Source organism: Mobula birostris, chromosome 7, assembly GCF_030028105.1.
Source record: "Mobula birostris isolate sMobBir1 chromosome 7, sMobBir1.hap1, whole genome shotgun sequence".
NCBI classification, from domain to species: Eukaryota; Metazoa; Chordata; class Chondrichthyes; order Myliobatiformes; family Myliobatidae; genus Mobula; species Mobula birostris.
In genome coordinates, this window is record NC_092376.1 from 126502361 (window position 1) to 126518989 (window position 16629).

Consider the following 16629-nt stretch of genomic DNA (forward strand, 5'->3'; position numbering starts at 1 on the left):
TCCCGCTGTTACCTTTGATCTTTAGTATTTGAAAAAATGTCATGTAATATTGGGTAGACCAGGCTTCTTCTTCCAAGAGTATCTCAAACATGATGCCTGCCGCTCCTTTTTGCTAAATAAACACTTCAGTGCCTCTTTGTGCACATCACAACACAGCTCTTAACATGAGCTGTTTTACTATTTTGCCCAAATATATCACCAAGATATATTTGGTTTAGTGGAACAGATGATCTTTTAGTTCGCATATTCCCGTGTAGGATATCGAAAGTTAAGCTCCTTTTCCTTTTACTGCAACTTTTTGTTCTTTGAAAATTCCTTTCATTTGGAGGGCTTCAAGGATACTTTGACTTAATCACCAATACTTCTACATAATTAATACAAAGTTAATTCACTCTGTCAAGAAAGGATGGAGAAGTTTCTGAAAGGTTTTGTAGATTAAAAAGTTCAAGAAATCAGAACAGCTATTTTTATGCTTTCCTAAACCTAGATAAATGAGAGGTCTTCATTAAAATATGCAAAATTCTTACAAAGCTTGAGAGGTAGAAGCAGAGATGTTTTACCTCCTGGCTGAAGCTCATAGAGCCAAGGGCCATGGATTCAAAATAAGAGGTTGTGCATTAAGGGATGAAATGAGAAGATATTTTGTAACCAAGTGGGTCAATGAATCTTTGGAATTCAGCACTTAACATTTGCTAAGTACGTCCAAGGTGAATGTAAAAAAAACTGTAAATTTTGGATGTTAAGAAAACAATGGATATGGGTTAATACAGGAAAGCAGTTCTAAGGTGAAGTATTTGGACAGTGAGGGAGGCCCAAAGGGAAAAATGGACTTATTCCAACTTCTATTCTTCAAATGTTTGCAAGACTTTGCATTATTACAAGGTTACTTCAAGATTTGGTGCTTTCTGCTTTACATTAGTTTTTGAGTCTACGCACATATAAAGCTTTCAGTTGACAACTGCTGCAAGTATTTAACAGATCTTTAACTACCGCAACCAAGGTTGTGACACAGTCACATGTCAAAATATGCTTCTGTTTGTATTGGAGTTTAGAAACAGTCTATTAACCATAAGCTCTAACTATAAACTGGGCACTCTCTGGTACTTTATAATACTTGAGTACAAACTAAACTCATGAGTTTAAAGCAGCAAAAGGCAGTCCAAAGCAGAGTGTAGGATGATTCATGGGGGCAGGTTACACTGGAATTCAAACCTGCTGAAGGAATTAGGTCACAGTGGATTTAAGTGAACAAGCTCCCTTCTTTATCTTAGCTGTCAAGACTTAGCACAGATTTTCAGTAATCAGTGCTGACATTTAAAAGATATGCTGCCTGGACTCAAGGCAACACAGGTGGCTCTGCCAAGCATGATTTTCTTCTTATGAACTAAACACCAAATGTTTGGTTTGTAGCTTAAGGCTGTGCACTTAATTTTGCTTTGTGTCAGTTAATGTTTCTTTATTCAGAGACACTATGGAAAATACATTAGTTAACTAAGTTCTATTGCCTAACAGTTCAATTCCATACAGCTGTTTTTGCTTTGGGGTGACGCACCTGAAATTCAATTTTATTTCTAGAAAAAAGACAACTCTTACCACTTACGGTTTTTGCAATGCTATGGAAATTTAACCAGGCATTGTTGGTTAAGTTACTCTTGTAGCCTTGACATAAATTCTGTTTTTGGGGCAGATGGGATGAACTTTATCCCCATGTAAAGCTGCTTAATGGAGCTTCATAGAAGAACTTAACCAAGCTACAAATATTGTTGGACTTACTGTGGAGACCTGGTCTTCAAGTGTAGCACTGGATAAGGCTATCAAACAGGTCCTTTACATAGCCACCATTCTTCCAGCTCTCCCTTCAAACCCAATTACAATCATGACCTTATCTCCACTGCTTTCATAACCTTCTGAAGCCCAGGCTCAAAAACCTTGACCAATGCACATCACAGACCCCAATCACCACTCATCAACACTCTGATCCATCTCTTTCCCTTTCTGTCCATCCATGACATCACTACCATGCATCACTTACAATCACTCTCAATCCCTGACCACATCAAAACTCCCTCCCTAACCCCTGATCATTTGTTTGTGTCAGCTTAGATACCACCCTTCCCACCGCTCCCAATGCTCATCCATTTTACAGATCCCTGACTGGAGCCATAGCCACCACTATCCCAGTGAATAAACTGAGATCCACACTGAGTTGAGGGAGGGATAATGCTACATAAGTAATTTGTGCTGTACTAGTTTTCCCTTTTGAATGTAGGAACACGTGGAGATCAGGCATACTTTTGTTCTTTTCCCTTTTCCTCTGCCATTGAAGGGGAATATAATATCCAAAACACTCATCCGTCATTTCCCATCTCCCTTTTGTCGATCAAAGTGAAAGTTGGACCACAGCACTTACTAGACTGTGTGGTTACTGGAGGTATGTTGCCATCCCCACCCCCTTAATTACAACAGGATAATCTCATACAAACTTCGAGCATGGAGGTACTGTTTGATGTCAGTACCTCTGGGACTTATCTCAGTCTGTAACCATCCCTCAGAACTTGGTGAGTGCGAAGAACAGAGAACAAATGGCCTGTGCAGAAAACCCCTGCTCTTGCAAAGTCAAGGGGCTGGACTAGAGAGAATGCAAAGGATCAGAAGGAAGCCACAAAAAATCAGAAGTAAGAAACATGAAGTTGAGCAACAACAACTTGTTAATTTTAGGCTGGTTCCAAAAAGACATATAGATGGAATGTTTTAGACTCAGTTCTTACAGAAGTAGTTTACAAGCCTGTACAGGCTGTCCCCAGATAATGAATAAGTTCTGCGTTTGCAGATATTCATAAATTGGAAAATATAGAAATCCTCAATATAGTAACTATACTTACATAATGTTTTAAGGAATGGTATCAAAAGCACACAAGACTGATAAGATAGAACAATTACTAAAAGTGAAGATAGAAAACCAGTTCTGTCATTTGTATGAACAAATGCTAGACTCCTGAAATGAATATTATGAAAGTTTATTCATGTGTAGGGGTATCCATAGGTTGGGCATTCATAACCAGGGAATGGCTTGTGGTAATAATTCAGGTAGAAAGGAAGATGAAATTATTCTTCCACCAGACTTCTGATTTAACTTGTGGTTGCATACAGTTAAACATTAAGGGTGCATTGACACATTCAAATGTTTATTATTAAACTAACTTCTGAGGTCTCCTAAGAAAAATGCAGTTTCATAGATTTATTCTCCCAAAGTTTCACACATGCCACAAATAAAATTTCCCAATTTTACACATTCACATGGACTGACATCGCCCTGCTTGTGTGTTCCATTTGATAACAGTTTAAGACTGGTATTAATTTGTGAAGGGAAGTTTTAAATTATATTGATATTTAGAAATTATTGATTGATGGAGACAATCCTGCTTCAAGACAAGACAAAGATTCTGTTCTTCAAAGATAGTGACGCAATAGTTTTGTATCCACATTAAGTTTAATGTGAAGTGATTTTGGGATATCTATACAAATGGAAGTCTTCTGTTTCTTTCTTATGGAAAAGCAATTATCTTCCAAATTGGTTTGGGATTACTGTACTTTCTTTTTTATATGCTGTTGGGATAGGATGTATGAGCTGAAACAGACACACCCCTGCAGATGCCAGCTGTGCTTACAATAACTGTGACTCTCATCAAAGCAGACATGAACATGAAATAGGCCAAAATTATTGGACTCAAAGAAAACTCTGAACATGATGTTCTAATTCTGTAGTTTTAAAGCTTCAATACATTTAGCCACCTAATTCCTATCAGTAGTCACATGCAGTTGGGCAAGATTTTCAATTATTAATTCAAGGTGAACTAACATCATAAAACTCCACTAAAAGTAACAAAAACAAAACAGGGTAGACATCAGTGAGTATAAGTAATTAAAACTGCTTCAAAATTACAAAAAAAAACAAGATTTTTTTTGCTGTCTGTAATTTGATAGGGTCCCAGCTCCTGCAGCTGTAAGGAGCTCACACATGAGGCTCTCTAAATGGGAGGCAAGGCATTCTAATAGGAAACAAGCAGGAGAACTGGCCAGCAGCTGCAACTGATGTGGCAAGTTGTCTCTGTATATGTATGTAGCTTATATGCAAAATTCTGCAGACTTTTGAGCCACATTTGATATACACAACACACAGCCGCAAAAAAAAGCAGGAAATCCCCACATCACAGAATATAAATTAGGATTCGAGATAAAACTGAACTTTGGAGCAAGGTGGAATAATTCCCTTCATACAGGTAATTTCAATCCTTTTCATTCTGGTGTTAGATCATCGACTTCAGATTCAAGCCACATTCAAGGCAACTACAATACTGAATTAAAAGGTATTCATTTCAGCCTATCTAACTTCCAATGACTGCTGCATCTACCGTCAGTTATTCATAACAGTGCATGAACTGCTTAAAAGTACTGAATTCCAAGCCTTCATGACCTGGAGGCTTACTCTTTAAGTATAGTGCATAGTAGGATAACCATAAATTTACTGTTTTATAAGCATATCATTTGGGTAAGCCACATCTTAATGTAACTTAAACTTTGCCTTATCTATTTATACAAAATATGATGCAAGGCAAATCTGACAAACTCTCGATTTAAATAAAATACTTATTCTACATTAATTCTGCTTTTTAAAAACAGTTATCAACTTTATTTCCACTACAGAAAGAGAAAATAAAAACCCCAAACTGGAAAAACCTCTTTGTAGTTAAACTGAATAACCAAAAAATATCAGAACTTACAATTTTCAGCAGCTTTGTAAGGATCAGACAACATATTTAATTCCAAATCTGGCAAGCAGTTCCAGTAAATGTTTTATATCCAATTGTTAAATTATCCTCTTCAGCTCGAGACCAGCTATTTCAGTCAAGACTCTCACTCAGTTGAATGAATTCTGCTGTTGTGTTTGAGCACCCCTCCTTAATCCCTCCCTCAGCGACGTGTCCTGCCTCATTTTCCACCTGCAACTTGTTGCTTTGGTTTCATTGGTTCAACACTCCTCTCTTTTATGATTGCTACCACAAGCTCAGTTAATCAGCAGGGTTACTCTACTGGCACCAGCGTGTCTCATTGCTGTTAGTATGTAACCCCCAGCTTCCTACTATCTGACAATATGAAGCATTTACAACTCCTAAAGGATGAACTTCTTAAGTATTTGAAAATTAAATTTCATGTTATTTTTTTAATACCTGCTTTATATCCAATAATAGGAACTGCACTTTGGTGCTGATAGTAGTACAATTAAGAATACAGTCATCAGAACTGACTAAACATTATGCTGAATGTTCTTCCCCCCACCCCACCCCCCAGTTTCATTTTTTCCTTTTCTCCCTTGAACATTCAGATGGGATTTATTTTTTTAAAATCAGACAAAATGAGCCAGACCTTCTTAGTGCCCTGGGCTATGTAACAACTTGTATTGTTGCTCTAACTTAGATCATCGGGCTTAGCGTTGAATAGAAACATGATATTCTCTGAAATTAGAAAAATACAAATTATGATTAAAAAAGGCATGTAGTTTCTTGAAAAAGTTTCAATGACTGCTCTCTTCCAAAATATATTTCTTCTCCTCCCCTCTTCTGACCTCCCACTCTCCCAACCATGTGTAGACTTACCCTCCCTAACCACTTTTACAAACACCCCATCCTATTCCCACCAGGATCTCTGGCCTCAGTAATCACCTATCCCAGTACCATAGGAACTGGGAGGGGAATCGGTCTAAACACACACACACTTAAAAGTTCAAGGAATCCAACATTTTTCACCCCTCCACCTCACCCTGGAGCACCAACCCTGAAACTTGGCGGTCACGAACTCCCATCTCTGACTTTACAATTCCCACCTGACCGGCTGAATACTTCCAAGCACATTTCTGCTCTGTGCGAACCGGCTGATCCAAGTTGCTGCGGCAGCTGCTGGGATATTACCCTCCACAGTCCTGGACACAGGAGGGGAAAGCTATGTTCCAGGGTTTCCAGTCCTTAGTGCTAACCAGTGACCCTTACTGGAAAAGATGTGTATGGACTTTGGGTGAAAACAAATCAGGCTACGATTGAAAAGCCCATTGGTACAGTATCACACACACATGAAATGCTCCCTTGGGTGAACACTTGAGGAATATTGGCAGGAGCAAAAGGCAGTACTACAGAACGAAGGCCAGAAATTAAAAGCCTTCCACATGAGTTCACAATTTACTTATTAAACAGTGATTCAACAGAAAACTGAGCTCTTTCAGTGTATGTTTTTAGATACTTTAATCACTTATCACTAACTGATCAGCATGGAATCACTGATTTTTAAAAAATAAAAACACTTCGATATGTAATCCTGTTCATCCTTTTACTCCAAATGTACCTGCACCATTTGTTGCTTGTTTTGCAACTTGAGAGTTTTATTATTTAAGTAACACTGTTAATATAGATTCAAAGATTCAAGATTCAAAGCACATTTATTATCAAAGATTAAGTCATACACCTTGAGATTTGTCTGCTTACAGGCAGCTACAAGGGAAGAAACCTGAATAATCCAATTTTAACAACAGAAGGTCCAAAAACCACTGTGCAGAGTAAGAGAGAGAGGAAAAAAAAGCACAATCATGTAAACAATAGAAGCAAACCAAGCCAACAGCATTTAACACGGCTTAAATACGTTGCACCTCGCAATGCCCCAGCATGGCTGATCCCTTGAACCAGCCTTGCCTCCTCACTGTTTGTGGCAATGGTTCACCACAATTTGCTTCAGAAAAGATGTTATAAGCAGTGTTTTTAGTTGAATCTCTTGCCTTTTGATCTACCAGTAAGCTGTCGCATGCTTTCAGTTGCACTATCTTAAACTGGCAGGTTTTTTAAATGCTTGGTATTATGATATACTTGGTATTACAAAAACCAACCTCCCCTCCAATGACTAATCTACACTCGCACTGTCCTGAGAAAGTAGCTAGCATGATCAAGGGCCTTTCACAGCTGTTTATTCTCTCTTACCCCTGCCATCAGCTAGAGAACACGTACTACCAGACTCAAGGACAACTTCTACCTGGCTGTTATAAGACTCTTGGATGGACCTCTTCTATGATAAAAATAAACTCTTGATCTCTCAGTCCATCCCATCATTGCCCTCACACATCATTTGCCTACCATCACTGCATTTTCTGTTTAACAACAACAACATATTTGGCACTTCTTTCCTTTCATGCTACAGGTTGAGTATCATTTATCCAAAATGCTTGGGTCTGGAACTGAGTCAGATTTCAGATTTATTTGGATTTTAGAATATTTCCTTCCATATACGTAATAAGATACCTTGGGGATGGGACTGGAGTCTAAACACAAAATCCATTTACATTACATATGTGCAGCTGGTGTGAAGCTCACAAAGTGAACAGTCCACAGTGTGATGTGATGGAGCTGGGAGTGTTGGAGTTGAATGACCACCCCCGACTGTGTCTATTACTAGGTTCCAGCACTGCGATTGGCTTCATATCCACCATCAATTTCAAACAACTGCCAGATCCACAGCAACTACAAAAGGAGGGGGGTAGTTTTATATAATATTTTTAATACTTTTGCACGTGAAACAATTACCTTTAATTTTCAGTTTAACCTGATAGATCTTTGCTTGTTTCATAATCAACATACTGTTATGTGGCATATGTTCACTCCATCACTGACGAATCCACTCTTTCAATGCACATTCAGGATCTTCATTTGTTGCTTTATGCAGTGTTTTTCTATTTTTCACTAACTTCTGTTCATTACATATGTGAGGTCACTTCCCAGAACTGTCCGAGGTGCGCAGTGACGTGCACATTGCTTGGGAACCTTCCTAACGCTTTGTGGAATTTTCTGTTTGTGATGTCATGTTATCGCTCAAAAAATTTTGAATTTTAGAGGCTTTCAGATTTTGGATTACTGGATAAGAGGGTGCTTAGCCTGTAGCTTGATGTACTTCTCTATGGAATGAACCATTTGGAAGGCATGCAAAGAAAAGCTTTTCACTGTACATATGACAACAATAAACCATTTAAATCATGTAGTTAAGGAGTAACAGCAGTGAAGATGAATTCCTAGACTTTCAGTAATGCTACCTGTGAATTGTCTCTTGCACCTCTCTGAGCGGGGGTACAAGCTTGTTTCAATTTTCCTTCATCCTCTGTATTAGAATCAAAATCAGAATCAGATTTGATGTCACTGGCACATGTGTGAAATTTGTTGTTCTGTGGCATCGGTACAATGCAATACATAATAATTTAAGGAAGAATAAATTATAATAAATATATAACATTAAATTAATGTTAAATTAAACAAATAAATAAAGAGAAACACAAAATGTGGTAACATGAGGAATATTATCAATTGAACATTAATCATATCATTAACACAGGTAACCTCCATAGAATAATCAAAGCTTAAAGTATCTTAAATTTTAGTCTGTATTCCAAAGAGTCTCAATCAATATACTTGAATATTCTCTGAGAGCCAAAATGTCCAAGTGGAATCAATGCTGAATATAATTTTGAACTGCATGAGATGAAATAAGAAACAGTTATTGGAATGCAGGGTGATTTTTTTCTTGAAAATTATAATTTCCCAAAGATGTTGGTGTTTTAGTGTTAAAACTACGTGGATCCAGAAGCAGCATTTTTAAAAAAATTACATCTCCTGCTGATTGTGCTTGAGCTTGTCACCTCTAGACTTCTGCTAGTTTTTAGCTCTCAAGGACCACCCTAAACGTACTGCCACCCATATTTGGTCTTGCTTTTTTTCTGGACCATTCTTCAAATTCCAAGGTCTTTTAGAACTTGAGAGGCAAAGGAAAGATAATTGTGCACGGATTCAGTGTTATAAGTTGGATCTGCAGTGAGTGATTAGGTGGGTGGCCTTTCCAACCTGTTGTATTGTTTTCCTTTTCCTACATGGTATCCCATTTCTAACCTGTGCTGTATACTAAACATCAATTTCCCATGACTCATGTTATGTTGAAACTCAAGGCAGGAAACTCTTCTTGCAGACACACTGCAGGTTCTAAGCTAATTCCTGCTTCTTATTCAAGTGGCGTTGAATTTCCCAAGACCATTAGAAGTACTGCTGAAGAGACTTCTGCTGCCTTGACGACCACCTAGCTATAAAACACCAAGTTAAACAACATTATTATCTATTTCTATTTGCAATCTGCAGGGAACAGTCAATTGGAGATCAACTTAAATTTCTGTGACACCTCAAGTATAACATTTCAGAACAATATTGTAAATAATTCCTGTTCTTTCTTTGCCCACATGCAATCTTTCTCTTGAAAGTCACCTTTTTCTTAAGTGCTGATTATTTCCAGATGTTGATACCGATAAATGAGATTTTTCAGAGTAGTAATTGTAAATTTTAATTTAAGAGGCACAGATATTGTTCCTAAATTGTCCACAATGCTTCAAATTGGCAAATCAACCTTTACAACAATCTGTTTATTTAATCCATCCAAAGAAAGTACAATTACACCCACAGATGACCTTGGACTGGCTTCAGGAGAATTTAGAAGTTTGAGTTCTGCTTGGAAGGATTGCACCCTTAATATAATCAGAAATCTGCCTTGTTTAATGTAATCATAAATCCACCTTGAAGATGAATACATTTGCCTTGGTCTCCTCTCTTTCATACAAAGGGCAGCTTACTCCCTTGCTGGGAAGATAATAGAACATGTGCTAACTATTAAGCAACCTCTAATAGTACACCAGGAGTGAGAACTGCTTCGACAGACTCAATATCCTTTAACTGTTTTATGGAATTAATCACCCTTAACTTTTGATGTGGCTACAGTATTCTGAAAATTATACCATCTAAAATTATTTGAATTTTAAACAAAAAGCATAACTTATTTTGTTGTGCGTACCCCTTTAGGTTGAGTTTCATATCCTTAAGGTTTTGATACACAGTAACCTAATTCAGACTGGTCTCAAGGCTCTCAATACAATTGCGCGATATTTCCCATCTACTAAATCTTATTGATTCCACCTGCAGCCTAATTGCACAGTACAAAGCATCCAACACAGCTTGCTATGGTAATTGTTCTGCCTAAGACCACAAGAAATTGCAGAGTTGTGAACACAGCCCACTACATCACATAAGTTGGCCTCCCCTCCATTGGCTCCATCTACATTTCCCACAGTCTCAGGAAAACAGCCAACATATTAAGGACCCCTCCCTCCCCGGTCATTCTCTCTTTTTCCCTCGCCATCAGGCAGAGATACAAAAGCTTGAAATTATTTACTGCCAGGCTGAAAGACAGCTTCTATCCCACTGTTATCAGACTCCTGAATGGACCTTTCATACGCTAAAGATAAAGTCTTGATTTCACAGTCTAAATCTCTATGTCTACCTCCACCGCCCTTTCTCTGCAACCACAATATTATATTCTGCAACACACACAAAATGCTGGAGGAACTCAGCAGGCCAGGCAGCATCTATGGGAACGAGTAAACAGTTGACATTTTGGTCCAAGACCCTTCATTAGACAGTGAAGGGTCTTGGTTTAAAACATTGACTGTTTATTTCTTGACTGTGTTTCTTAAATTTCTAGCATCTTGAGATTTTCTCTTGTTTGTGCTTCTATTCTGCATCTTGTTAAATTTTTCACTACTTTGACGTACTTATGTATGGAATGATCTGCCTATTACCAACTGTATCTCTACGACATGACTAAACTAATAACAATTGGCTGTCTTCTAATTACAGTTATGCAATTATGACATCAACTGTACTCAAATTCTTTGCTGAATTATTTACACATAATACCTCTGAGGCAAAAACTAAAAGCTGGCCCTTTATTGCCTACCTATAATAGAATGAAAATAATTCCTGATAATTTGAAGGAATAATTGCCTAGAAATTGGATTGTACTCATTTTTAGTGTATTCAAACATTCAAACTCGTAAGAAATTATGAAATTGGTCAACAGCAAATCTACAATGGTGTTAAGATGTTTCCATACAAAAATACATGTTAAAAAGAAGCACATGGATTTCATCAACGTACCCACATTCAATTGAAGACAGGTGTCGGTACTTTGCTAGACCGCAATCAGAGCAGGGCAGAAACCCATTAAGCCCGATACTCATAGCAGCAAATTACAGTTGAGAGGGAGGGTGCAGAGGAGAGGGAAAACACTCTCAGATTTCAAAAGGGACATTGATGCACTCATAAGGGCACTGTACACCAAGGCAGCAGTCCTGTGTTCTGCTCTTAGACAGGAGTGGAGCCGAGGAAGCAGTGATGGAGGTGCCACAAAAAGAGTGTGGTAGAGGTGGTTCAACTTGAACCTTCCAGGAAGGAGAATACCATGATATCACAAGAAATTTCATGACAAGGTAAGCCACAGACCACAATAAGCTACTGCTCTCTCCCATAAATCACACACACACACACACACACACACACACACACATACCAACACATACACTGATATTCATGTCATCACTGCCAATTCACGCTTACTCCCTCTCAGCACTACAGCCAGATGTCAAGCCCCCAAAGGGCAGAATAATGCAAAGGTTATTCAATTTTTTAAAATCTTCTCCATTTAAGCTAAGATACCAAGAAATAGGAGGGAGGTTATATACATGACAGGACTTAGGTTTCTTCTTGCTGAATTTTACTCGGACAGCTAATGCACTTGGTTACATTGAAAAGAAATAATAAGATTATCTGAGCTGGCAAAGTGGAAAATTTTAATTTAAAACTTGTCCAATTCAGATATGCAATTTCATAATTGGAAATTGACCATGATTTAAACCCTGTTGGAAAAGGATCAAGATTTCTGTCAATGACTTGCAGAATTTGGATCAAAAGCGCTCTCTGCAGCTTTGAATTCAGAAGAGTTTTAGGCCAAGAAGGTGTACAAGCTGTCCGGCATCACCACTGTTCTTCAAATCCCGACAGCACCCAATGCCATTTTTAAGATGAGAGTGGAGATGTAATTTTTTAAAAATCAAACTGATTTCATCAGGCTAAATAATGAGATTGGAAACTGTGGAGAAATTTGTGTTTTAGCTGCATTGGGACTTCAGCTAGTATTTTGGAGCATCATCTTACTTCAGTAGTCCATTAACTACCATGAAAGATGCACAAAAAATTTAAATACACTAATTTTGTCATGTGCTAACCACAACCTGAACGATAAATTTTAGTATTTTTGGTTGCGGGATTTTATTTTAAACAAAAGGGTTTTTACGAAAGTGAAATATGGATTGATAGTGCTATGGTTTTTTGATAATTCTCCAATTTACAACCTAATTGGGTCTACTATATCAACATCCTGGGCAAGATGTAAAACTGCATCCAGGCGCAGGGCTACGAGCATGATGGAGTGCTTCTTAACTGGTACTGGTACTCCCAGGTGTCCCTTGGGCAAGGACTAGCACCTGTCAGCCTCCCTTACAAGGGTTACGGTGAAGACACAGGCAGCAGGGTGTTGGATGACAGCATTGGTGGGGGAACTCAGCAGGTCAACGGCAATAACGTCAACTGTGCAGGCGGAAGAATGCCATAATGGCATCAACAGCTGGGCAATTTGGTCAGTGAGCGACCACTGCGCTGTGAGGAGGACGTGGAGGACCACTCACAGAATCTTTCCTCCAAGACAACCACTTTCACTCTATGATAGGACCAATGAATGACAAAACCCTTTCCGTGGGCAGTAGGACCTGCAGGCTGTATCACGGTAACAATGCTACTGGGGAAGAAGCTGACAGCACTTCAAGTACCTCTGGTCATAATGACGACTCTGGGGGAAATCCTCTTCTAAGAACCCCGGAATCTGACACAACCAGTGCTGGAACGAGACACTCAGACTTAACAAAGATTATATCAATATTGGCACTTGGAATGTTCGCACTCTAGGAAGCACGGGGAAACTTTACCTTCTCATCACTGAAATCGGCAGAATCGGCTGCGTTATCATTGGAATAACAGAGATCAGATGGTCTGACAGAGGCCATTTTACAACAAAAAACACCTCCACAATGTACTACTCCGGGTCTGAGAAAGGAGGAAGAGCAAGTGTTGCGTTCATCTTGAAGCAAGAAATAGCTAAAGCAGTACCAGGCTACAACCCATTGAACGAACGACTAATCTACATACAATGCAAGCCCTTCCCAATCCCACTTGTTGTCAACTACTCAGCAACTAGCGATGCAGAGGAAGAAGAGCTTGAGGGACACTACAACAACCTGCAAGGCCTCATTGATGATACTTCGAAAACTGATGTTGTGCTCATTTTAGGTGATTTCAATATAAGAGTAGGTCAAACATCTCTGAATAAAGAAGTCATGGGAAACAACGGTTTAGGAACACCAAATGAATGGGGGACACAGCTACACACACAAAATGCTGGTGAATGCAGCAGGCCAGGCAGCATCTATAGGAAGAGGTACAGTCAACGTTTCGGGCCGAGACCCTTCGTCAGGACACGGCTAGTTCAGTTCTGTCAAGAAAACCACCTCTGTATAATGAACACAATGCTTGATCAACACCCTTGGCGCAAATACACATGGACAGCTCCTGATGGTAAAACCAGGAACCAGATTGATTATATCCTTACCAACAAAAGATGGAGACCAAATATTCTGAAATGCAGGACATATCCGGGAGCTGACTGTGATACTGATCATCAACTGCTGTTGGCCAAGATGAAGCTCAGGGTTAAGAACGTAAAATGAACAAAACCACCAGTCAGATATGAATTCTCAGACATACCAAACTCTCACAGCATAGGGGTTTGCAACAGTTTCGAAGCCCTGCTGAACTTAGGAGAAGAGGTCGAACCAGAAGAACTTTGGAACGCAACAAGAGATGCATTGACAACAGCAGCAGAGAAACACATTCCAAAGGACGCAAGCACAAAGCACAAAATGGATCCCTAATGAAACGCTGTTTGCAGTAGAAAAGAAGAGATTGGTGAAAGGTCAGAAAGGAACAACAAGTAAGGAATACAAGGAGCTGAAGCATGAAGTACGACACTGCAGGCTTGACAAAGAGGCATACCTACAACGCATCTGCTCCAACATGGGAAATTGGGCCAACAAAAGCAACAGCAAGAAAGTTTATGCTGCAGTAAAATAACCTACTGACACCTTCACACCAAGAGTTGGTGCAATCAAAAATGACGAAGGAAAAATTCTGCCAGAAGATGCAGATGTGAGGGAAGGGTGGCTCGAGTACACCAAGAAACTCCATGAAAATCACGAGAATGAAAACCGTGACAAAGCCATTGACTGGACAACACTAGAACATGAATCAGAGCCACTACTGTCAGAAGTAGAAAGAGCAATCGAGAAGATTAAAAAGAATAAAGCACCCTGGTCCAGACAACATACCAGCAGAACTACTGAAAGCAATAGGCACCTCAATGGCCCACATCTTGCACCGCATTGTCTGTACCATCTGGAAGACTGGCAAAAGTTCAACAGACTGGTGCAAATCTGTCTACATTCCAAGAAAGAGGACCTCCTGCAGTGCAGTAATTACAGAACATTTGCATTGATATCACATGCCAGCAAGGTTCTACTCATAATCATCTCTGAGAGACTAAAGAACTATGTAGATAGAGAAATTCCACTCGAACAGGCTGGCTTCAGGAGTGGCCAAGGTACCAGGGACCAGCTCTTCAACATGCGCCTAATAATGGAGAAAATGAGAGAGGTCAATACCCCCCTGTATGTCTGCTTCATAGACTACTCAAAGGTGTTTGGCTGTGTCCAATACACAAAACTGTGGATGACAATGATTCAGCTGGGCGTGGCACCACACCTAGTGGCTCTTCTAGAAACACTGTATGCTACACAACCCTCCAGCCTTCGGACCACATCTGGTGAGATTGAATCATTCTGCAGTGGGAAAGGAGTCCATCAAGGCTGCATCCTTTCTCCACACCTTTTTAACATCTACATTGAGATGATCATAAGACTGGCAATTCCAGACAACGCTGGCATTAAAATAGGAGGAAGAACCATCAGTAACTTGAGATTTACAGATGACACAGCCCTGCTAGCCACAACAGAAGAAGACCTACAAGCACTACTCAATAGTGTTGCACAAGTCTGCTGAATTTGGATTGCTGATAAATGGCAAAAAGACCAAAGTTATGGTGATAAGCAAAACTGCAATTCAAGCGGACATCTACATCAGAAACGACAAGATCGAACAAGTGTCCCCTTTATATATCTTGGTGCAGAACTAAGTGACACAAACGAATGCAGTAAGGAAATAAGGTGAAGGCTAGCAATGGCACGCACAAGCACTACCAAACTCTGGAACATCTGGAGGGATAGATCTGTGAGCACTGTCACCAAGACACGCCTCCTCAAGAGTCTCATCTGGCCAGTAACCCTATGGCTGTGAAACATGGACCCTCAAAGCAGCTGATGAAAAGAAGTTGACAGCATTTGAGATGTGGACATACAGACGGATCCTCAGGGTATCATACTTTGAAAGGAGATCCAACAATTTCATCCTAGAAAGGACTGGCATGAAACCAATACAGGTCCACAATCCCTGATCCGAAATTCTGAAATCCGAAAAGCTCCAAAAACTGAAGTTTTTTTCATGGAGTGTGGAGCATGTCGTAACAAGGCTTGTTTGGCACGCCAACAGCTGACGTCACACAGATGTGACGTGGTAGCACTAGCAGAGGCCGCCAGATGTCAGTTGTGGCTCAGCGCTCATACTGGTTACACGTGCGTTTGCTGTTCGCTGATATTTTGTGTTCACTTTTGACTTTGTGTTTAATTTCACTGTGAAAATGTCAAAAACAGCTGCAGATACCCCCATGGGTAACAATGAGATTATGGCAGTTTGCTCAGTTAAAGAGAGATTGCTTAGACATAAACCTATGTTAATGAGACAGATGACACTTGAAGAAGTCTTTAAAAATGCCGTCTGGCGTAGTGCTGCTTCATGACTTGAGAATCCTGTTCCTGGCTCATCAGGTACTGTACCTGTAGAGTATTTAGCTTAGTTTGAACCTGTATATGTCCTAGAGTATTTACGTTCTACATTTATTCCAATAAGTCAAAAAGAGCGTGGATCGGGAAAACCCGGAAATTCTCTCTCCAGCACTTGTTGTTTGAGCATGTACAGACTTTTTTTCTTGTCATTATTCCCTAAACAATACAGTATAACAACTATTTACATAGCATTTACATTGTATTAGGTATTATAAGTAATCTAGAGATGATTTAAGGTATACGGGAGGATGTGTTTAGATCCGGAGCTCCCCCAGGTCCTAAAGTCCACCTGCTCTGAGACAGGTTAATTATCAATATAATTATCAATTTTCTGAAATCCGAAAAATTCTGAATTCCGAAATGCAATTGGCCCCAAGGATTTCAGATAAGGGATTGTGGACCTGTACTTCTGGAAACCATTATCCAAAGGAAACTTTGCTATTTTGGACACATCTCAAGAACCGATGACACACTGGAACGCAATGTGCTTGAAGGCAGAGTAGCAGGAAGCCGCTCCTGAGGCAGACAGAGGACAACCTGGATAGACAACATCAAGGAGTGGACAACCTCACCGCCAGAGATCCAACAGGTTTGACGGCCGACAG

The 16629-nt window shown here is 39.6% G+C and overlaps 1 protein-coding gene across 2 annotated transcripts in view; it reads right to left on the reverse strand.

The window, feature by feature from the left end:
• Positions 1-16629, reverse strand: part of afap1l1a (actin filament associated protein 1-like 1a) — a 202567-nt gene that overhangs the window by 106119 nt on the left and 79819 nt on the right. The window contains exon 1 of one of the 2 annotated variants that reach the window (XM_072263717.1): positions 4782-4939. The exons of the other annotated variant lie outside the window; for it this stretch is intronic. Within the exon in view, the coding sequence (XP_072119818.1) occupies positions 4782-4815 (34 nt within the window). The 5' untranslated portion in view covers positions 4816-4939. Of the gene's footprint in view, positions 1-4781; positions 4940-16629 lie in introns of those variants that run through there. 2 annotated transcript variants of the gene reach the window in all.